The sequence below is a fragment of the Mus pahari genome, chromosome 13 (assembly GCF_900095145.1).
Source record: "Mus pahari chromosome 13, PAHARI_EIJ_v1.1, whole genome shotgun sequence".
Taxonomy (NCBI): domain Eukaryota; kingdom Metazoa; phylum Chordata; class Mammalia; order Rodentia; family Muridae; genus Mus; species Mus pahari.
The window spans coordinates 26219020-26242086 of record NC_034602.1 but is presented as its reverse complement, the minus strand read 5'-3'; the positions used below and the strand labels follow the sequence as shown (position 1 = coordinate 26242086).

General features: G+C 43.8%; 1 protein-coding gene across 7 annotated transcripts in view; it reads left to right on the top strand.

Moving 5' to 3' along the window:
- Positions 1-23067, top strand: part of Prr14l (proline rich 14 like) — a 72192-nt gene that overhangs the window by 43352 nt on the left and 5773 nt on the right. For 6 of the 7 annotated variants that reach the window (XM_029545111.1, XM_029545110.1, XM_029545108.1 and 3 more), the window contains one exon: positions 21635-21706. In XM_029545111.1, the coding sequence (XP_029400971.1) occupies positions 21635-21706 (72 nt within the window). Of the gene's footprint in view, positions 1-17993; positions 18229-21634; positions 21707-23067 lie in introns of those variants that run through there. The other variant, XM_029545109.1, reaches the window with a different exon arrangement.

The window sequence follows — 23067 nt, the reverse complement described above, 5'->3', positions numbered from 1 at the left end:
GCATGTCTGTTTGTTGATGCACATGTGCAAGAACGTGTATGGCTGGGCCCAAATGTGTACATCATGAATTATGTGTGGAGGTCAAATGACAACTTTGCAAGTTGGTTCTGTCCTTCTCCCATGTGGAGCATGGGACTCGAACTGAGGGTGTCAAGCTTTGTAACAAGTGCTTTCACTGCTAATTCAGTCCATTGCTGATTTTTTCTGGAAAATGTTTGAAGTGTTCATCTGGCATTTTAGCCACTCCAGTAACTTTGAAGTCAGTAACTGAGGAGTTCAGGTCTTTCAGGTGAGTCATGTTGTCGTGCTATTTTGTATTTCTTCCACTTTTGTATCGAAGTTTGTATATCTATTGGTTTATAAGCCTCTAGTTTCCAAGGGTATCTTAGTGAGCAGCCTGCTCTTTAAGGCTTAGTCATCAATACCAGTCATCAAAGAGAACCCAAAATGTTGTAGCAATAGTATCATACCGTACGAGGTACAGAGAGATTTAAAATCCTCGCATTCCAGTAATGCATCACTAATACCCATGCATCTGAAAATGTCAGAGCTACTGCAGAGCATGCTGGCCCTGTGGACTAAGTGTGGGAACAGGAAAGAGTTGAGAGGAAAGGAGGAGACGGAGAAAGGAGTGAACAGAGAAGAGCCCAGATAAGTGGGGGAGAGTGACACAGGATGTTAGGGAGCAAAGAGTAAGGAAAACTTTACAAGAGTAAAGGCAAAATAAAATTCTTTCTCAATAATGAAAAGTTTAAAAATGCAATTAATGTAAAAAGGGGAAGAAATAATAAAATCATACCAAAAGAAAAAACAGTTTGGTACGTGTCTTCGTTAGGGTTTCCTGCTGTGAACAGACACCATGACCACAGCAACTTTTATAGAGGACATCATTCAATTGGGGCTGGCTTACATGTTCAGAGGTTAAGTCCATCGTTATGGCAAGACGCATGGCAGTGTTAGGCAGGCGTGATACAGGAGGAGCTGACCGTTCTGCCTCTTCTTCAGAAGGCAGCTAGGAGAAGACTGGTTCCCGCATGGTTAGGGCTGTTGTATCAGGAATCAAACCCAGACCGTTACCAGGACAAGTGCTGTTCTAGTACCAGCCTCTATCCCTGTTTAGAGTCTCATTCCATTTTGAGTTGAGTCTTAGATATGAAAAAAGGCAGCTTGATTTATTTACGCATGGAGTCAGTTTTCCCAGCTCCTCTTAAAGATACTTCCCTTACTATACTGTGTGCCCTTGTCAATTGTGTTGAAAATTGTTTGACTACAGTAGGTGTGTGAAATTATTTCTGTATTCTTCAGTGTTTTGCATGCAGGCAAAATGTTCATACACATAAAATAAAAATAATCCTTAAAATGAAATTATTGAAAAGATTGAATAAATTAAATGTATGTGTTCTGATGCAATGCTGTGTAAAACACAAAACAGTAATAACCAAGAAAAAATTGTTTTGTGGGTTTTTTTGTTTGTTTGTTTTTTTGAGACAGGATCTCTCTTTGTAGCCCTGGCTGTCCTAGAACTTGCTCTGTAGACTAAGCAGTCCTTGAACTTGAAGACAGTCCCCTGCTTCTGCCTCCTCATGCTGGGATTAAAACCATGTGCTACTGTCTACCTAAGAGGAAACTTTTAAAATATATAAACTAAGAATACTAATATCAGAAATTTGAAATATAAAGTCTCAAAAATAAGCCAGAACATAAGTACAGATATTGGTAAAATAGAATAGAAAATTGAAAGTGAATACCAGTTCATAGGGTGATTTAGAGTATAGTGAAGGTGGGATCAGTGGTGGGAATCTGTGCTATTAATTGCTATTAGGATAGGAGCCATTTTAAGAATAATAAAGATGTGTCTATTGCCTTATCCTAAACATATTCTCTACTGATCAGATTTTAGTGTAAACTTAAGAATGTTTGAAGAAACCATAAGAAATTTCTGTTTGGAATGCGCTAAGTATAATAGAAATTTGTAAGTCATAATATAAAAGCTAAAAAATAAATCGCATGAAAATAAAGAAGTGTTGAAGCCAGCCTTGGTGGCTTACATCAGTAAACCTGGCAGTAAAGCCGGGCAGTGGTGGTGTGCGCCTTTAATCCCAGCACTTGGGAGGCAGAGGCAGGCAAATTTCTGAGTTCGAGGCCAGCCTGGTCTACAGAGTGAGGTCCAGGACAGCCAGGGCTACACAGAGAAACCCTGTCTTGAAAAACCAAAAAGAAAAAGAAAAAAAGAATGTGGAGGCAGAAGGATCAGAAAAGGCTACCCTATCCTACAGGGTAGATCCTCTCTCTACAAAACACAAAATGAAGATATTAAATTAGGTTGCAGTGGCACAGGTTTGCAACCCCAGCACTCTGGACATTGTGGCAGGATAGTGAATTCCAGCATACTTGGCCTACACAGTTGAGACCCTTCTCTTAAAAGTGGGAGAAGCCAGCCAGGTGTGTCTATGTTTGTTTAATAGAAACCTGAATACAGTGTCTCCAGTTTGCAAGGTGGGCTAAGGGATGGGATAATTCACCAGAACCTTCCTGACTTAGCATAGAAACAATAAGGGAGGCCTTACATCAAAAATGATGTATAAGAGCTGGGTTTGTGGAGCTGGAGAGACAGCTCAGTGGTTAAGAACACTGACTGCTCTTCGAGGTCCTGAGTTCAATTCCTAGCAACCACATGCTGGTTCACAACCATCTGTAATGGGATCTGATGCCCTGGTGTGTCTGAAGACAGCTACAGTGTACTCATATAAATAAAATAAAAAAATCTTTTAAAAAGAGAAAAAGAGCTGGGTTTGTCTTTAATCCCAGAACTCAAGAGGCAGAGACAGTTGGATCATGTGTGAGTTCAAAGGCCAGGCCAGTCTATGGTGTGAGTTCCATGTTAGCCATAGATACATAGTGAGACTCTGGCTTCTAACAAAACAAAACAAAACAAAACAAAAGAAAACAAAGCATAAGTAAAAAATCACAGTATAAGATCCAGGTGGTGGTATCACACACATTTAATCCCTGAACTGGGGATAGGTGGATCGCTGAGTTCAAGGCCAGCCTGGTCTACAGAGTGAGTTTCAGGATAGCCAGGGCTACACAGAGACACCCTGTNTCAAAAAAAAAAGAAAGAAAGAAAGAAAGAAAGAAAGAAAGAAAGAAAGAAAGAAAGAAAGAAAGAAAAAATAAAAAAGAAGGAAAACACAAATGTGGTTAAATGATTTATAGAACATCCACTTAAAAGAATATGATGAAGCTGCATGTGGTAAGGCACATCTTTAATCTTGGCAGTTGGGAGGCCATCCTGGTCTACATAGCAAGAATGATCAAAGATCCATAGTGAGACCAACCCTATGCTTCAGATGTGGGTAGGGTATGTGTGTGTGTGCATGTACTGACTTGCTACAGGCCAATCATCTAGAAGCATTTTATCAATAGAGAGTGTCTCTTCCTGATTATGTCTAGGTTTGTGTGAACTTAAAAAAAAAAAAAAGCACAGATTTCATCTCTTCATCAGAATATCAACGCCATTTTCACCCAAGTTTTTAGTCTTGGTATTTAGTATCTCTTGGTCATTTATCAACCATAAAACAAATAGTATCAGAAATTCCCACTGTGGCCTGGAACAGACAGTGGTGCACCCCTTTAATATCAACACTGAGAGGTTCAGTTCCTAGCACCCGGAAGGTTCCTCCAACCATCTGTAACTCCAGTTTCAAGGGATCTAATGCCTCTTCTGACCTCCCCAGACTCTTGCATGCATGTCATTCATATACACATACTCAGAAAGACCCACAAAATTTAAAAATACACATTTTCAAGTTGCCACTCTAGAGAGACAGTCTCAGGCAAGCACAGCAGCACATGGCTGTGGTCCGTCCTGCTGAGGAAGCTGAGACAGCAGGATGGTCTTAGTCCACTTGCAGGCCAGCTTGGACACACGGGAACCCAGCTTCACAGGAGAGGAAGTAATGTGTGCCGTTCTCGCATATCACTGGGAAAGCTGGTAGCTTGCTCAGACCAAGTAGTTGGCACTGGAACCTGGGTTAGTGATCTGAAAGGAGCCCTGAATGTTTACTTTGTGAACTTAAAAACGCAGATAACAATGCCCACGTCAACTGATCACTGAACATATCCAGGGGAGCAGAGTACTGGAGATGAACCACTGAACTTAGGGAAGCTAATGTGCCACAAAGCGGATGTGGCAAGAGCTAATGATTGCTAAGCCAGCAGAAGACGTTACACAGAAGACGTGAAAGAAACAAAACACTCAACATAAAGTAAATGCACATTGTTGGGCACAGTAACACATGCCTTTAGTCCCAGCACTCTAGAGTCAGTGTGATTTATGTAAGTTCAAGGCTGGCCTGGTCTACATTGTGAATGCCAGGAGTAAATAGACTTTCTCTTTAAAAAGAAAAAAAAGCATAAAGCAAGTGCGAACCCAAAATGAACATGTATGTTTCTCCCTCCCCACCAACCAGGACAGCACTAAAGAACAGTGCCCTCAGGGCTGGAGAGATGGCTTAGTGGTTAAGAGCACCGATTGCTCTTCCAAAGGTCCTGAGTTCAAATCCCAGCAACCACATGGTGACTCAAAACCATCCGTAACAAGATCTTGACTCCCTCCTCTGGAGTGTCTGAAGACAGCTACAGTGTACTTACATATAATAAATGAATAAATTTAAAAAAATAAATGAACAGTGTCCTCCAGGCCCTGTCAGTGAATGAAAGGGAAGAACTCAGAGAAGTTCAGCTACTTTTGTGGCTACCAGGAAGGGCTGTGCAACCCTTAAGCTGAGGGTCCAATTTACAGTGGTCCGGGGTTGGTTGGTTAGTGACTTCACCTCATGCTCTGACAGAACAGTGCCCCGACACCTCCTCCCCTGCATCTGCTGAGTGATGATAAGCTCCCTGGGGCACATGAGCTGCATCCGAGCACACCTGGACCTGGGCAGCCCGGACCCCACACTGCCAGCCATGGAATCTGCATCTGAACCACCAGGAGTGACGGCAAGATCTGCAAGCCTGCCCTTTCCTGCAGGTCTGTGTGGAAGGAGCCTGGCCCCTGTGGTAAATACGGGGTCTGACACTGGTTCTGCTCCTTGCATTTGGCAGAGCAAGATGACTCTGTGTAACCGTTTTTGTTTTGTTTTTTAAATTTATTTTATATATACATATTAATATTTTGCCTGCATATATCTGTGTGTATATATGCATGCTAGTCCAAACAGGTCATAAGAGAGTGTCGGGTGTGCCAGAACTGGATTTGTATATGGTTACATACGTTCTGGGAATCAAACCTGGCCCTTTGCAAGAGCAACCAGTGCTCTAAAGTGATGACAGTCATGAGAATGAGGTCAAGTGGCTTGGGCTGTACTGGTGACCTCTTGGCCACCCCCAGCTAAGAGCATATGGATCTGGAAATTAATGAAGATGACGTGTATGAACTGTGTTAGCGTCCTTAGCTCCCATCCACAAGATAGTCTGTCATTTAAGTGAGGAGGTTTTAGCTTCTGCCAACTTTGATGACACAGTAAAGCTCTACCAGGAAAAGGACAACTGCATGTCTTGTGCTTCCTACCTTGAGGACCATGAATTCATTGTGTAGACCTCGGCCTGTAACGCCACTGTCTAGCACCTGGCATCCTACTTTAATACAGTGTGTTTAGTGCCCCTATTTCCTAGGACACAAACAAGGATGACATGCAGTGTCTCTGGCTTCCTTCAGTGGGAAATCTATCTGCATGTTGTGGGGGTTCTGTCCCCAAATCGTTTATGATATTGGTGTCCTCTCTCTGGGGCCCTAGCAGCAGCTGTGGGAATGACACCACGGCCAGCTCAGATCTGCACCATCTTTGACAGTCCACCTGCAGCAACCTGTTGCCAAGGATGTAGCCGAGAGAAATATCAGTGGCTGGAGTCCTAACCTGTGCGCTTTCTCAAATTGGGAAGTTGTGGTTCCACAAAAATGTCCTAAGACGTTGCCAGTTCCCGAGAGGACCTGAAAAACCACCCTTGACCTTCATTTAACTTCTTTCAGTTGCATTTAGTTTCTGTTCAGACTGTGTGGGATCACACAGCCTTTCGATGTTTCCTAGCCTTGACACAGGACCTCAGCAAAGACACAGAACATAAGTATAATGATGCTGTGGGTTGGCTGCAGCAGGGGATAGTGTTGCATTTTCTGGTGAATGTAGCATTTATAATTGTGATCTGTATATGGGAGGAGATCATGTCCCACATCCTAGTTCATAAGGATGTTCAAGGGTTAAAAAAAATAATATTTTTTTTTAAAGATTTAATTATTTTATTTATATGAGTATACTGTAGCTTCAGACACACCAGCAGAGGGCATCAGGTCCCAATGCAGATGGTTGTGAGCCACCGTGTGGTTGCTGGGAATTGACTCAGTACTCTGGAAGAGCAGTCAGTGCTCTTAACCTCTGAGCCAAAAAAAATAATTCTATCGCCACTGTCTGAAATAGGTTGTGCTTTCCCAATTTGTAGCTAATTCTTGCATTTAAGATATTTCACAGCTGAATGATTTTCCCCCCTATAATGCAGGTTTATTTAGAGTAGAGGGATATCTATGTATTACCTTAGGGATGCAAAAATATAAGTGGGCTGGGTATATTGGTTCATGCTTAATAATCCTACCGCTTTAGTGATAGAGGACAGGCATTTGATGTCAGCCTGGGGTGTGTACTAAGTTCAAGGCCAGGTTATGCTATATGAGTCACTGCCTCAAAAAAATAAAGCGGGGATTAGAAAAATGGCTCAGCAGGTAGAGCAGTGGCTGCTCTTCCAGGGGGCCCAGGTTGCATTCCCAGTACCCACATGGTGGCTCACAACCACCTGTAACTCCAGTTCTAGAGTACCTGATGCTGTCTTCTGGGCTACATGGGCTCCTGCATGTTTCTGGTACATATACATACACTCAGGCATTCATAGAAATAAGTAATAAAAACAGTTGGAAAAGGACATGAACTCCTGGTGGCCCAGTGGGTAAACTGTTTGACAGGCCAACCCGATGACTTGATTTTTTTCTCCTGGGACCCATGTTAAGGTGGAAGGAGGAAACTGACTGCATAAAGTTGTTCTCTGACCTTCAGGTGCATGCTATAACCACACATACCCTTACACACTTTATACACACACAATAATTACACATTGATTAAAAGACGTGATCCTCTTAAAGGAGAATTGTCACAGACCATACATTCTTAAGAAGGGTGCAAATCCGTTCTTGAGTGAGAAGCAACAGACCTTAGCTGATCCCCTCCAAAGGACCACACTATATCTATGCACCACAGATCTATGGTCATACATATTCATATGTGTCATGACCTTAAAGCTTAGGCTGAGAGTTGAGGCAATATCTTGCATAGTGATTTTAGCCTTCCTAATGCTGTTACTAACACAGTTTCTCATGTGAGGTGAACCCTAACTATAAAATTATTTATTGCTACTTCATAACTGTAATTTTGCTACTGTTTTACAAATCATAATGTAAATATCTGATATTTAGCATATCTGCTATTCAACCCCTGTAAAAGGATTGCTTGACCCCTAATGGAGTATTGGCCCATAGGTTGAGAACTACTGATCTAGCACATTTCCCCAGTGGTTTGTAGATCTGGAAGTCTGTGGCCCTTGCAGGGGCACCATGATATCAGCTAACCACAAGTCAGTCTTTATGCCCATAGAAGAAGTGTTGCTAACTTTACTTAAACAAATTCTGTTTTAGCAACAACAACAAAACATTTTTAAGTTAAAAGAAGCTGGGTAGGGAGGCATGTGCTTGTAATGTAGATTCTTGGGAGAACTGAGGCAGGGGATTTGTGAGTTTGAGGATAGCCTGGACTAAATAGTGGCACCCTATCTTGAATCAAAGCAAAACAAACAAATAAAAAAGTTAAAGGGATGTTGACTTTTGTTAACAACTCACTCAGATAAACGAAAGGGAAACACAGTACTACCATGGAAGTTACAGACAGTGATCAAATCTGAAAAGACCTCAGGCTATAGGAACCAATAGAGAATGTTGTAAACACTTCAGGGAGTACAGGAAGATTGTAGATGGAACCAGGTATTAGAATGGCTTTGTTGTATGCTGGATGGACTTGAACACAGGCTGGCTGTGCATGCTAGCAGGTGGTGTACCACAGAGCAACAGCCTTTCCCAACTCTTGTGTTCAGTGTTTCCTTCATGGTGCAGTGCTGTCAAAGGCAGGGCCTTGTACGACTGCACAGATAGTGTGCTACTAAGCTACATCTTGGTCCTCCTCTCCTTTGGTGTCTGTGTTTTATTCTGAAAGTTTGTCCCGGTGTTTTCTGCTGTTCACCCGTTACATTTTGCTCTCCATAATCTGTGATTCATCTTTGGAGGTTAGGAAGTCCATGCAATGGGAATATAGCTCTGGGATAGTCTGGCATGTGCAGGGAGCCAGGGGTGATTGCTAGTGTGTTACCGCTCTGATAGGAAGGTGTCCAGGGAGTCCAGGTCACACCTCACAACAAACCCCAGCAAAGATACTGGGAAAGACCTGAGAGGGTGAGCGCCTCTGCTTGGGAGAAAAGCAGCAAACACCTGAGCAGTAAGCAGGCTTTATGTAGTGTGTGTGGGTTGGGGGGCCTTTCCAGGGTGGCCTGGGATTGGTGGGGTTTTATGGGCTGGTTTTGGAGCAACCTCAGGGATTGGTGGGATTCTGTGGCCTAATCATGGACATTTTTTTTCTCTGCAGGACAGAGTTTGGCCATCTGTATCTGGAGTGGGTTAGAAAGGGTGGCTATGGCCATTATAATCTGGGAGGGCCTGGCCTGGCCACTTGCACCATGAAGGGTTTACATTCCCCTCTTTATTGTTTATTATTGAGAAGCAACCTCATTGAGAAAGCAGGAGATACGAAGTCCTTGAAGCAAACTTGATCTTCACCTCCAGAGGATAATCAGGAGTTGAAGGCCTCTGGCTCTGTAGCTAGGGGTTAGTTATCCTGTAATAGCAATTGATTAAAATTCTGGTTAGAGATCTTTTGAATATATTGTTGAAGAAATATAGACAAGAACTTTATAAGGCAGGATGCCTTCATTAAAAAATAGAGAAGCCGGGCGTGGTGGCGTATGCCTTTAATCCCAGCACTTGGGAGGCAGAGGCAGGNATTTCTGAGTTCGAGGCCAGCCTGGTCTACAGAGTGAGTTCCAGGACAGCCAGGGCTATACAGAGAAACCCTGTCTCGAAAAACCAAAAAAGAAAAGAAAAGAAAAGAGAAAGAAAGAAAGAAAAGAAAAGAAATACAGAAAAAATAGAAGAGGGGGCTGGAGAGATGACTCAGTGGTTAAGAGCACTAGCTGCTCTTCCAGAGGTTCTGTGTTCAGTTCCCAGGAACCACATGGTGGCTCACAACCATCTGTAATGGAATCTGATGCCCTCTTCTGGTGTGTCTGAAGACAGCTACAGTTTACTCATATATAAAATAAATCTTTAAAAGATAAAAAGAAAGAAATGCAGGAGAGGGGGATTAAGAAGGGTAGTATCCAATCGCATATTAGACTATCAGTGATCCACCAGGCAGAGAAATTGAGCAGTTTCTTAAGTTTTTGGAAATCTGTTTGGTGTTGATTGACATGAAAGCAACATTCCTCTGTGAAGAAGACATAAAGACCATCTCCCTCTGCTGTTAGTAACTATTCCTTGCTGATTTTGTAGCACTGCTGCCATCAGTGAGTCTATTTGCCCCTGGAGGGTAAGGTCTGAGCCACCCACTGGAGATCCTGGATGAACTGAAAGCAAAATTGATGGTAAATATCTAGGGAAGTAGTCAGTGCCTCTGTTCCAGTGGTGACGCTAACACTTATGCCCAGGACTGAGGGAAAGTAGGCCCTGAATAGCTTGCTGTGCCCATATAAACGCTGTGATAGGAATCAGAAAGCATTCTCCACCAGGTATCGCTCCTCATTTTGGAAAAAGGAACATCAGGGCCCAGGTCCCAGACCACTCAGCGGATGGGCAGTAGTCAGCTGGAATGCTGATGAGATTGAGACATTGTGAACTTTCAGTTGTCGGGCTGGGTGGGCGTGCTGTGGGTTAGGGTAGTACTGCGGATTGAGGAATCCAATGTCCCATCACATATGTTCCTGAGGAGACTCTGAGGTCTTTCCCAGTATATCTTTTCTGGTCTTTTCTGTGGTCTGTGATACCAGAGAAAATAAGGGGAGGTATTGATATTTAATAGACCAATGGGCAAGGCCACAGATGGTGGTCGTAAGATTGACCCAGAAGGGACACACAATCAGTATTCTTCAGAGTAGCCAGGCAGAGTGTTATTCCATAGCTGATATGTGGAGATTAAGGTCAGAAATGAGATGGAATGACAGAGAGGATCCATGTTTTCCAAACAGGGAGATGTTAGGGAGGTGAGAACTTTGGACAGGTGTCAAACCACACCCAATGAACTTATAGATCCTGAGGTAAAGACTGTGTTTATAATAGTCTTAAAAGATTTCTGGCTGGGTGTGGTGGCGCACACCTTTAATCCCAGCACTTGGGAGGCAGAGGCAGGCGGGTTTCTGAGTTCGAGGCCAGCCTGTTCTACAAAGTGAGTTCCAGGACAGTCAGAGCTACACAGAGAAACCCTGTCTCAGAAAACTTAAAAAAAAAAAAAAAAAGAAAAGAAAAAAAAGATTTCTGAAGAGTCAAGCACAGAGAAATCTTAGAAATGGAAGGTTTTCAAGGGTGGAAAATTGAAAAGCCTTAGAGATAAGAGACCTTTTGAGATACTTGTAGAGCCGAGCAAGTGTAGATATAAGAGATTTTTGGATGATTTGTTTGTGCAAAAGTGGCAAAAGTTGCTATGATGAGAATTTGAAACTCAAGCATGCCAATTTTGGCCATTGGACTGTACTGAGGTCAAGCTGTTTGTGGTAACAGTGAGGCTTGAATAAAATCTGAGTCCATGGAGAAAGAGAAAGGCTTGGACATAGGGAGGGTTCCAGTAGATCGAGGGAATTGTCTTAACTAGAGAGTTGCCTACATAGTGTGGCTCCAGGAGCCAGAGAGGATGCTTGCCCAGCAGGTGAGGAGGGGCAGATTATAGAGCAGACGGAAGGACGTGGTGGCTGAAGAGAAGCCCACAGAAACAAATGATTGTCCACACTTTAAGGCAGTTGCATCAGCAACCTGAGTCAGTGTGGAATGCTGAGACGTTGGTTTGTACAGCTGGAAGGTAAGTGTGGCATCCTCGGGAAGGTAGTGTTTGAGACCCTGCTTTGTTAGAAGGTGGGACAGGTGTTGGGTAGAGAAGACAGTAATAGGTGACCCGAAGGTTATTCAGGTGTAAGAACTTCAGCTGCAGCCAGGGGTACATTCTTATATATGAATGCATGGAGGTATAGCTTTAATGCCTTATTAAACAAGCTGTATTTTTAAATCCTATCTCTCATAAACTGACTCTAGTGATGAGAAATCCCAGAGATAAATTCTGAGCTCTGGCCATCAAAGCAGCCATAGCAAGCAGTGTTAGTTAGCAGTGGTGGCTGGCAGCTGACAGCAGCAGAGAAACCAAGAACAGAATCAATAAACACAGCACAGAAGGCTCACACACTCACAGGAGACTAGTCAGAAACAAAATGTGCATGTAGTGACCACCATCATTCATATATTTGACTGAGCCTGATCCATTTCCATCTTGACTCCTATGTGTACAACAAAGCTTACAGACACACCAAAAATATAGGCCCGTGTGCACACGGAAGACAGACAAACAGCATTGTCCTGGGTTTTTTTGCTTTAGCCGCCCCTCCACTGGAAACAGTTATTAAGGGTCTCACTATGCACTTCTGGGTGACCTGGAACTTGCTATGTAAACCAAATTGGCCTCAAACTCAAGAGATTTGCCTGCCTCTGCCTTCTAAATGCTAGGATTACATGTATATGCCAGCATGCTTGCCTGTGTTAGATTCTTATTATAATATGTTAAGTTCCTCCCCATCCATGCCTCTGTAAGTAACTCCAGTTAAATCTATTGACTTACCTTCCCCTCAGAAAGGAGGAGAGGCAAAAGGTGATGAGTTAGAAGCTAATGCCCGGGTCTGGGCTGGGAGGGAGACAAGAGAGTTCATTGGGGGGGGGGGTATATTATCATCAAAGTGTATGCATGTGTGAAAATATCATGATGTGTGGGTTTCCCCATCCTGGAAGCCTGTGAGTACAGGTCCAGCTAACAGTGGGTAGATCAAGTTAGGGTGATCCAAGGCTTATAAAGTTTTGGGTACTGAGGGTAGGAACATCCAGGATAGACAAAGGTCATTAGCTGGTGCTTAGGGTCCTGAAATGCCTCATTAGCATGGGGAAGCATTTCAGGAATCCCAGGGGCAAGCTGAACAGGTTCCTATCAGGAGAAAGGAAATTCATCCTGTTATCTAATCAAGGCTACATGGATTCTTAGACAAGGACAGAGAAGGGAGAAGGGAGTCCCTCATTAGGTGCTGAGCCCCAGAAGGCTATCTGTTCAGTGGTAGACTTCGGCCTTAATTAGCAAAGTTTTCCCACAGTAATGGAGCCCATCTTGTGCCTAACTAATATATGCTAATAAATAACAAATTAACTAAAGGACAGGCAGACAAGTAAGCTGAGAGTATCTGGAATTCTGAGAAGGTGGTGAGCCCCAGGGTGAAGCTGGAGGCAGTGCTCTAGTTAAGAGTTACAATGACATTGACAGCTTTTATTTCTGCTTTTTTAATTAGTCTAGAGATTGGAGAGATGGCTCAGCAGGTAAGGACATAGCCTGTGGTTCCCAGCATCCACGTTAGGTTTCCCACCTCTAACTCCCGCTCCCAGGCATCTTTTGAAATCATCAGACCTCACATACCCCGCATACCCCGCAGCAGACATATACATATAACTAAAAATCAGTAGACTGGAGAGAGGGCTCAGCAGTTAGGAGCACTTGCTACTCATGGAAGACCTGGGTTTGATTCATAGCACCTACATAGCAACTCACAGTCTTGAAGACTGGAGCTATGATAGCTCCAGTTCCAGGGGATCTGATGCTCTCTTTGGGTACTGTATGCACATGGTTCATGTACATGGATTCAGACAAAACACATTCAAAGCAAAATCTCTCTCTCTCTCTCTCTCTCTCTCTCTCTCTCTCTCTCTCTCTCTCTCTCTCTGACTCTCTCTCAGTGTGGGGGATGTGTTTTATAAATTAATGTATCTGTTGAGATAGTTCAACAAGTCAAATCATTCAATACACGAGCCTGGTGACCTGAATTCCATTTCCAGAACCCATGAAAAGAAAGATAGGAGAGAACTGACAACAACACAAAATCATCCCAGTGTGCACTGAGGCCCAAACAACCTTCCCCGGCACGCACATACACCATGTAAGTTAAATTTTAAATTAAGAATTAATTTTAAGGGCTGGTGAGATGGCTCAGTGGGTAAGAGCACCCGACCGCTCTTCCGAAGGTCCAGAGTTCAAATCCCAGCAACCACATGGTGGCTCATAACCATCCATAACAAGATCTGATGCCCTCTTCTGGAGTGTCTGAAGACAGCTATAGTGTACTTACATATAATAAATAAATAAATCTTAAAAAAAAATTTAAAAAAACTCAATTTAAAAGAATTAATTTTAAGCCGGGTATGGTGGTGCACGTCTTTAATCCCAGCACCCAGGAGGCAGAGGCAGGTGGATTTCTGANTTTGAGGCCAGCCTGGTCTACAAAGTGAGTTCCAGGACAGCCAGGGCTATGTAGAGAAACTCTGTTTCAAAAAATGGAAAAAAAAAAAAAAAAAAAAAAAAAAAGGAATTAATTTTAAGGTAAGTGGTGGAGGCACATGCTATTAATCATGTCACTTTGGAGGCAGAGGCGAGGCGGGTGGGCTTCTGTAAGTTGAGGCCAGCCTGGTCTGCATGAGTTTCAGACCTCATTCAGGCCTACATAGTGAGACCCTGTCTCAAAAAAAAAAAAAAGTAAAATAAAAAGATGAAAAGCTTTGCATGTGATGGTGGTGACTGGTGCTTAAAGGTGGTGTGTCTGGGAGGCCCGCAGACCTCCAGGACGGAGGAAGCCACTCTGTTGTGAATTGGTTTTCTGTATGTCCTGTCCCCATTTGCCAGCCTATCGTCCATCTTGATGCTTTATTCTTTAGGAGTCTCACAACCATAGGACTGAATATACTTGTTTTCTAAATATGTCTGGTAACTCACATTTGGGGGGTTTGGTTTTTCTTTGTGGTTTGTGTTTGAGAACAGGTCTTGTATAAGATGGCCTTGAACTTCTGATCCTGTTTGCACCTCTGACATACTGTGATTACAGATATGTGTCACCAAATTCAGTTTTATGCCATGCTTGGGATGGAACCCAGGGCTTTGCATGCGAAGCGAGCCCTCTCCTGTGTGCGCTTACTATATTGTTTTTTTGATTCTTACTTTCTTCTGTTTTCAAGTTCAGTCTATAACCAGTATAGTTCTTTCCTTTGCTTTATTTATTTATTACTAATACTTAGTACAAGGTTCCAATAGTGGATTAGATGAGGTGCTGACCTTCACAGTAGTCAAGCCAAATCCCAGTTTGTGTGGAAACACGGTGTTGTCGTCGTCACCGCTGCCATCATTTTGTTATATTGTCTGTTGAGATAGTAAATTCTTCCATTATTGATATGGCTGTTTTTCCTGGTCGGACAAACAAATCATGGCCTAACAGACGACCGCTGTGGAACCAATTTGATCTTCCTCGTGTTCCCTTGACTGTGTTAGAATGGCTGTTAGCAATGTGACAGTCTTCCCTTTAAACTTGATAAGCGGCCACCAGTTACCTAAGCTTGTGTCTCCTTTTTGTTAGGGTTAGTGAGTGCTTGTGATACACCTCACTGTTGCAGAGGAACTATCTCTCTGCTCTTCACTGAATGTCCCTCTACCGTGCTGTGGTCTGAATGTTTGAGGCCTCCATACTCACGTATACCCCTTGAACTTGTTTATATTGAAATCAAGCGACAGAGAGTGGTCAGTCTTCCCGGAAGCTATGAACTTCCTTTAGGGAGAATGTTCTCAAGTGTATCCCCTGCTATTTCCCAGGTATGTACAAGGTAACATTTCAGGGTACTTCTAAACAGATACTGAAAAGGCCCCTGAAACTGGGGGGAACCCTCACTCAAGTCCCGGGATGACGCGACACCCAAGAACTCACAAGAGACCAATCTTGATGCGAACAACAAGAGGTTTAATCAGGAAAGGCCAGTGCACTGGGGACAACTTGTATCCCATGCAGGGGATCAGCCATCTTTTTCCATCTTTTAAAGCATATCCCAGTATGTGACTTCAGTCCGGCATAACTGAGCCTTTTTGGCCAATGACCGGTATCCCAGCTCACCCAGTTCTGCCAGGAGATTTTTAGTCCCCTGCTGGCATTCTTCTTTGGAGTTAGTAGCCGTCAGCAGGTCATCAACATATTGCAAGAGGGTCACTTGTGGGTTAGCAGCCCTAAAAGAGGCTAGATCTCGATGTAATGCCTCATCGAATATAGTAGGGGAGTTTTTAAAACCTTGTGGCAGCCTGGTCCATGTCAATTGTCCTGTAACTCCGGATTCTGGGTCTTTCTACTCGAAAGCGAACATGAGCTGGCTAGAGGGGTGTAGTCTTAAGCAAAAGAAGGCATCCTTTAGATCTAAAACAGTATACCTTTTTTTTTCTGGTGGCAATGAGATGAGTAGATTATATGGATTTGGGACAGTGGGATGTATATCCTGAATCCTCTTATTGACCCCTGTGAGGTCTTGTACTGGTCTATAATCTCTAGTTCCAGGCTTTTTGACAGGAAGGAGGGGGGTATTCCAGGGGACTGGCATAGGACTAAGATGCCAAGCTGAAAGAGTCTCAGAATATGGGGTTTGATTCCTTCTCGTGCCTCTTGACTCATTGGGTATTATCAAACCCCAATCGGAGTAGCATCCATTTTTAGTCCCACCACTACTGGAGGTACTTGCTTCGCCATCCCCATCCCCCGTTTCCACCCATGCTTGAGGAAAAGCCGTCAACAAGCCTTCAATGTCAAAGCTGGTTTGTGTTGGGGCTTCATGTAAGCGATATTCTCCTCTGTCCCTATAGTTAAAATAATAGAAGTTGGGGGTATTCCCCAGGAGACTTCTGGTCCACCAGACATAAACCTGATTTGAGCCTTTAATTTAGTCAATAAATCTTTTCCACCAGTGGGGCAGGACACTCAGGTATCACAAAAAAAGAATGGGCCACTTGCTTTTCCCCCAAATCAACAACAGTTCTAGAAGTTGTCTACCGGTAAGGCTTCTGTCCCGTAGCCCCAATTACAATAGTTATTTTATTTTTTTTAGTTTTCCTAAAGGTTGTTTTAAGACTGAATATTCAGCTCCTGTATCCACCAGAAATTCCACTGGGGTCCCCTCCACTTTTAGGGTTACCCTAGGCTCAGGGAGGGGGTCCGAGCCCCATCCCCATTTATCACTATCTTCTCCCAAAGTCAGCACTTTTGGTTTGGGGTCTTTTTCTTCTTGGAGCATTCTCTAGCCCAATGCCCATTTTCCTTGCAATAAGTACATTGATTCTTATCCAAGGTTCGTGCAGGTCCACGGTTTCAGGCATCGGAGCCTCCTTCAGGGAACCCCTTCTTGCCCTGGTACCCTGGCTATCTTCCTGTTCTATTTCTTTCTCCCATAATTGCGGCCAGGATTCTAGTCAAATTTCTTTCCTGCCTGCCATCCTGCCTTTCTTCTCTTTCTTCAGCTTCCTTTTTCCCCTTCCTTTCTTTTCTTCTTCTGTCTCTCTTATGATATACACTTTCTCTGCTTCTTTCACTAAATCAGATAAAGCAAGGTCCTGCAACCCTTCTAATCTCTGCAACTTCTTCTTAATGTCCAATGCTGAGTGTCCTGTGAAAGCCATGGCCACTGCCGCCTGCTGCCCTTCTGAGCTTGAATCAAAAGCAGTATACCTTCGATAGGCTTCCTTGAGTCATTCTAAAAACACAGACGGGGGTTCTATAGGGCCCTGAGGTACCTCTCTTACCTTAGCCAAATTAGTGGGGCATCTTGCTGCCCCTTGGAGGCCTGCCACGAGAGTCTGGCAGTAAATGGCCAGTCACTCCCTAACTGCTGCTGTGTTGAAGTCCCAGTTGGGAAAATCCAAGGGGAAACCAGCATCTATTTCATTCAGGAGGATCGTGGGAAACCCGTTGGGGCCAGGAACATTTTTCCTGGCTTCATGGAGAATCTTCTCTTTTTCCTCAGTAGTGAAGAGGACCTATTAAAAGTTGCTGACAATCATCCCAGGTGGTCTGATGTGAGAACATGAGCGATTCTACCAGCCCAGTTAGACTGGCAGGGTTCTCTGAAAAAGGAGGGTGGTTAGCCTTCCAATTATATAGATCAGCTGAAGAGGAGGGCCAATACAGAAGGGGCTGAAGATTGGGTGGACCCACGGGGGACCCATACGTCTAAGGGGGGTGACTGACAGTAGAGTCAGCCTCGGGACTAAGAGCGCAGCGACTCCTAGTTCCCGCTGCTGGTCCCACTCCCTTCTCACCCTGATCAGGGGCCAGTCTGAGGGTAGGGGGAGGGTGTTGAGGTTGGGGGTAAGGCGGAGGGAGTGGGATAGACGATTCGGGGGGCTCCTCAATTTTGGGATAGATCTTAGGAGGAGCAGTGGGCTGGGAAGGCACTGTTTTGGGTGGAGCCTTTGCTTTCTGTTTGTTACCGGCAGAATTTTTGAGCACCAGAACTTGGGAGTCCGGCTTCTGTTTTTGCACCCAAGGTTTGACCCAAGGTGGAGGGTCCTGGACCAGGTTCTGCCATACAATGATGTATGGTGGTTGATCGGGATGCGACACTGGTCCCTCCTGAAAAAGAATTGCTTTGATTTCAAAAATGATGGTCAAATCAAAAGTGCCTTCTGGAGGCTAGCCAACGCCAAATGCTGTCCATTCCGCAGCACAAAAAGTCTGCCACGGTTTCTTCTTGATTTCAACAGAGAGATTATGAGCCCTGGCCCTAACTTCAGTCCAGTTGTCCAAAGTCAGACTAAGGGGAGTCGTCACAGTCTGTCCCATAATCCAAGTCACAAGAAACACAAAGGACACACAAATTAGAATAAGACACAAGCTAGCAACTGTCCGTTTCCACTTGGATGACCAGAACCAGAGAAAGCTTCCAGACAGTCGCAGAGGTGGGTAATCTCTCCTCAGGAGGAGGGTCACCGCGTCGTTCTCAACCTTCAGACGATACAATGGTCCCTCTAGGGTTGGGGCATCCCCTAACAGAAAATAAACCAGAAAAAAATACCAGAATAAAAACCAAATCCAATTCCAAGCGGCGCCACATGCAGAGATTAAACTAACGGAGACAAACCAGAGAAAAAAGACAGACAAAATTCTCACTTCCAGGGGGTCTTCAGAGCTTGAAGGTGGTCGCAAATCCCGGACAAGTCCCCAAAATGAAAAGGCCCCTGAAATGGGGGGAACCCTCACTCAAGTCTTGAAATGACTCGACACCCAAGAACTCACAAGAGAACAATCTTGATGCAAACAGCAAGAGGTTTAATCAGGAAAGGCCAGTGCACTGGGGACAACTTGTATCCCAAGCGGGGGTAGAGGAGTTGACCCCAAGCTCAAGGGGTAAGGGGTTTATAAAGGCAGAAATCCCAAACACCTGGCATTGGGCTATAGCATTTGGTAAGCATAACGGGTTCAAGGAATGGTTAGACTATTCTGTACGAACATTTCCTAAAACAATGGAACAAGTTAAACTTCTACTTTGTGGTTAGTACATCCTGGAACAATGGGGTGAGTTAAAATTTTACTCCCCGCCATAAGTGAAGTCTATTTTGGACACAAGTCTACGGGCTTACATAATTTTTCACCCTCCCTCAGGATCTTTCAATATCTTTCACCTTCCTTGTAAAATCTACCACCCACCAGATAGTGGAAAAGAAAGAATATGGGGAAGTGGACCTGTTTAGAGAAAGGTTCTTTGGAGCAACTCTGTTTGTGTTGTCTAGAAATCAGCTGTTCATTTCACAGGTTAGCAGGCAGTGGTAGCTCGATCTACTCCCAAACGCCTCAAGATTCGACAGCAGTGACATAACCTAGCAGAGACAGTCAGGCCTCAGCTTGAGTCAGCAGGAGGGACCAGCAGGAACACCAGGAAGTGAAGATCAGCAAAGATGGGAGACCCACAAACGTTGTACAGATAGCAGTACCAGCAAGCCAAGCTCTGTCTACTTCACTCCATGGAGTCCTAGTTATTCCCTCTAAACATCATGTGCCCTCCACGTGCCTTGCTTTAGCACATGTATCCAGTCAGCCCAAGTCCAAGGATGCAACAAGAAGCTGCAGCAGACCACTAGAAGTTTTTTTTAGTGTATTTCTTTCTATGGCATCCCAACAAATGCAGCTCAACTATGCAATGTAGGATGGACCAATACATTTTGTGGGGGTGGAGATTTACTGAATAGTTCTATAGCCTACCCCAATAACTCTATAGCCTACCCCAAAATGGTAAAACGGTAAGCTTCCAGTTGAGTTAGAGATCTTGTCTTTTTAAGATTTTTTAAAATAAATTATGTGTGTATAGCCTCATATATGTATATGCACTATCAGTTCTGCAGAGAACAGAAGAAGGCATCAAATCCCCAGGAACTGGAGTTAGAGATAGCTGTGAGCTACCATGTCAGTGCTAGGAATTGAACCCTAGCATGAAAGAGGAACAAGTGCTCTTAATGTCCAGCCATCTCTTATCCTGAGAAACCTTGTCTGAAAGGAGTAAAGTGAACAGAAATAGAGCTTCTGCATGCCCAAGGCTGAGCACGTACCCACACAACACATGTGTGTGTACTGCACACATACCAAAAATAGTTATATCTAAACTAGGTGAAATGGCCAAGCATGGTACTGATACATGCCTGTAATCCCAGTTCTCTAGACTCTGAAGCAGAGTTTAAGGTCAGCTAGGGCTGAGATTGTATTTGAAAAAACACATTTAATGGCAGATGTCATGCTTTTGGAATTTTACTATAAAAATTATATGGGCCGGGCATGGTGGCGCGCGCCTTTAATCCCAGTATTCAGGAGGCAGAAGCAAGTGGATTTCTGAGTTCGAGGCCAGCCTAGTCTACAAAGTGAGTTCCAGGACAGCCAGGGCTACACAGAGAAACCCTGTCTCAAAAAAAACCAAAAAAACAAAACATAAGAAAATATATGAAGCTACAATAAATAATCACAACAGTGTAGGGCAGTGGTGGCGCACGCCTTTAATCCCAGCACTTGGGAGGCAGAGACAGGCGGATTTCTGAGTTCGAGGCCAGCCTGGTCTACAATGTGAGTTCCAGNACAGCCAGGGCTATACAAAGAAACCCTCTCTCAAAAAACCAAAAAAAGAAAAGAAAAGAAAAAAAATCACAACTGTGAAGTAGTAGTAGAAGGGTAGATTTTTTAGGAGATGACAGTGAGAGTAATTATCTAAAATTAGTTGATTCCCACAAAAGCTCCACAGTCACTGAGGGGAAAGAGGATCTTTCTAACAAGTGGTGCTGGGTTGCCATACGTAAAACTGGATCCCATGGACAAAAGTTAGCTTAAAATCAATCAAACTCTAACTAGGTAGCAGAGTCTGGTTGGTTGATTGCTTGATAGATAAATAGGCTGGTTAGTTGGTAGGTGTTTGATGGATAGAAAATTAGAAGATTACAAGGTGTCATAAAACAGATGCAAAATATATTTCCAATTTAAGAAATCTAAGTGTGGGCACAACAATGGTGGCACATGCCTTTAATCCCAGTACTTGGGAGGCAGAGGCAGGCTGATTTCTGAGTTTGAGGACAGCCTGGTCTACAGAGTGAGTTCCAGGACAGCCAGGGCTACACAGAGAAACCCTGTCTCAAAAAATCAAAAAGAGAAAAGAAAAAAGAAAAAAAGTCTAAGTGAGGAGTATTATCCAGAGCACACACCTCTTCCCCTTGCTCTGTCCTGTGGTACTTAGGATCAGACCTGGGTCCTTATTGCATGGCCAGGGAAGTTCCATACCCCTGAGCTGTGTATCCTTGCGCCACAAACTCTTTAAAATTCAGTGAGGAAACGAACAGCCCAGTTTAAAAATGTGCAAAATTCCTGAACTTAGATCCTGTCAAAAAGAGGAAGCAGACATCTAAAAAGGCCAGTCAGTGTTGTATCATTGTGGATTTACACCTTTTTTCTTTTTTTTTTTTTGGGGGGGGGGAGTTCCAGGATAGCCACAGCTATACAGAGAAACCTTGTCTTTTAAATAAATGAATGAGTGAATGAATAAATAAACTAACCAACTCACCCAATAAAAGTTCATTGTATTCATTAAATTCTTGTTAGCCACTAAAGCTTATCATTTATAAGCCATGATGAATAAAAAAAAGAGTATGTGGTCGGCCGGGTTAGTGGTCCAGCACTTGTCCAGCATTCACAAGGCCCAGCCCTGCTCATGGAGAGAATGTGTCTGGGTACAGGCTCGTGCATGTGTCCCCAGCTTTCAGTGGAAGCAGGAGCATCTAACTCAGCCAGTAGTGGGATGAATAGTTCCTCTTTTTCACTTGCAAGAGTTGATGACAGTGACAGCTAGAGTGAGGATTGTTTCTTCTCTTTGCAGGTTAAAGAAGAAGGAGTTTAGTTTAGAGGAAATCTATACAAACAAGAATTACAAGTCTCCTCCTGCGAGCAGGTGAGTCCTGCAGCTGGGCTCGGGGCGGTGCCGGACTGACTGATGCCTCACCTTTCTTGGGTAGAAAGGCATTTCAACTCATCTCTACCCATATTGAGTGGACTTTTCTTGTTTGTTTTTTGTGGGGCAGTCTCATCATGCATGCCTGGCTAGCCTAAAATTCACAGATCTACCTGCTTCTGCCTCTGGAAAGCTCTGTATTACAGGTGGCCCCCTATCCAGTCCAGTGTTGGGCTCTAGCTAGAATAGGGATCTGGGTTCTTATATTGTGGTCAGTGGTATGAAATGGGATTCAGGCCCATGTAGCAGTCTGCTTTATAAGTGGGTCTTGATGAATGCACTGCCGTGTTTTATCTGGGCTTATAGGTAGTGCTTTAGCCATGATCTTAGCCCAGATACTGATGTGGCGTCACTGGCCTGCTCTGGGTCTAAAGTCAGTTCAAAGCCAGGAAGGGCACTAAATTGCCTGATTTGTCTGGGTTGAAGGAAGAGAGTCCTGGTGTTTTATCCCAGGACTCTGGACATAGGCTCTGCCTGGAAGCCCATTCATTGCAGCAGTGCTAGGTAACTGGCAAGACAGGAACAACCAAAAGTGTCCGTTATTAGGGCGCTCACTGAACTCAGGTCCGTTCATTCAAGGAAATATAATGTATAGCTGTTGAAAGCGAATCGGACAATGTTAATTAAATGAAAATAAGCTTCAGGGTCCTTTGTAGGTAAGAGCCCCATGCAGGACAGTACATGTTGTCTGTTACCATTGGAGGTATGTACCACTGGTTACCAAATTCTAGGCCTACTCAGGGCTTGCCCCCAAATCAAGTGACTGTCCTTCAGCCTCCCTGCTAGTTGAGACTACAGACTTGGATCATCGTATCTGTCTTTCCTTTCTTTAAGACCATGCTGGGTTTTAGCCCAGGCCCCTCGTGTGTTAGGCAAACGTCCTATGATCCCAGCCACCAATTTTCATTTATTTTGTGGTTTGTGAACTAATAGCTTTGTTCACAGAAGGAAAACCTAAAATAAATTTGTGGTAGAGATCCATATTGTTCATAGAGTTTAAAAGGCTTGTTGTCTGCATGCTGGTGTGGTAGTGCATGTGTAATTGCAGCACATGGGAGGCAGAAGTAGAGGGCTCAGGAATCATCTTGACCAGGGTTATGTGACAAGCAATGGCCCAGTGTCAACTGCTGTGGAAAGCATTTACAAAACTAGGAGTTAGCATTACTATTCATACTAGTATGCGGAACTAGCCTCTATTATACATACTAGTGTGAGGAACCAGCCCCTATTTTTTTTCCTTTTTTATTATTATTATTATTTTCTTTATTTACATTTCAAATGCTATCCCGAAAGTTCCCTAT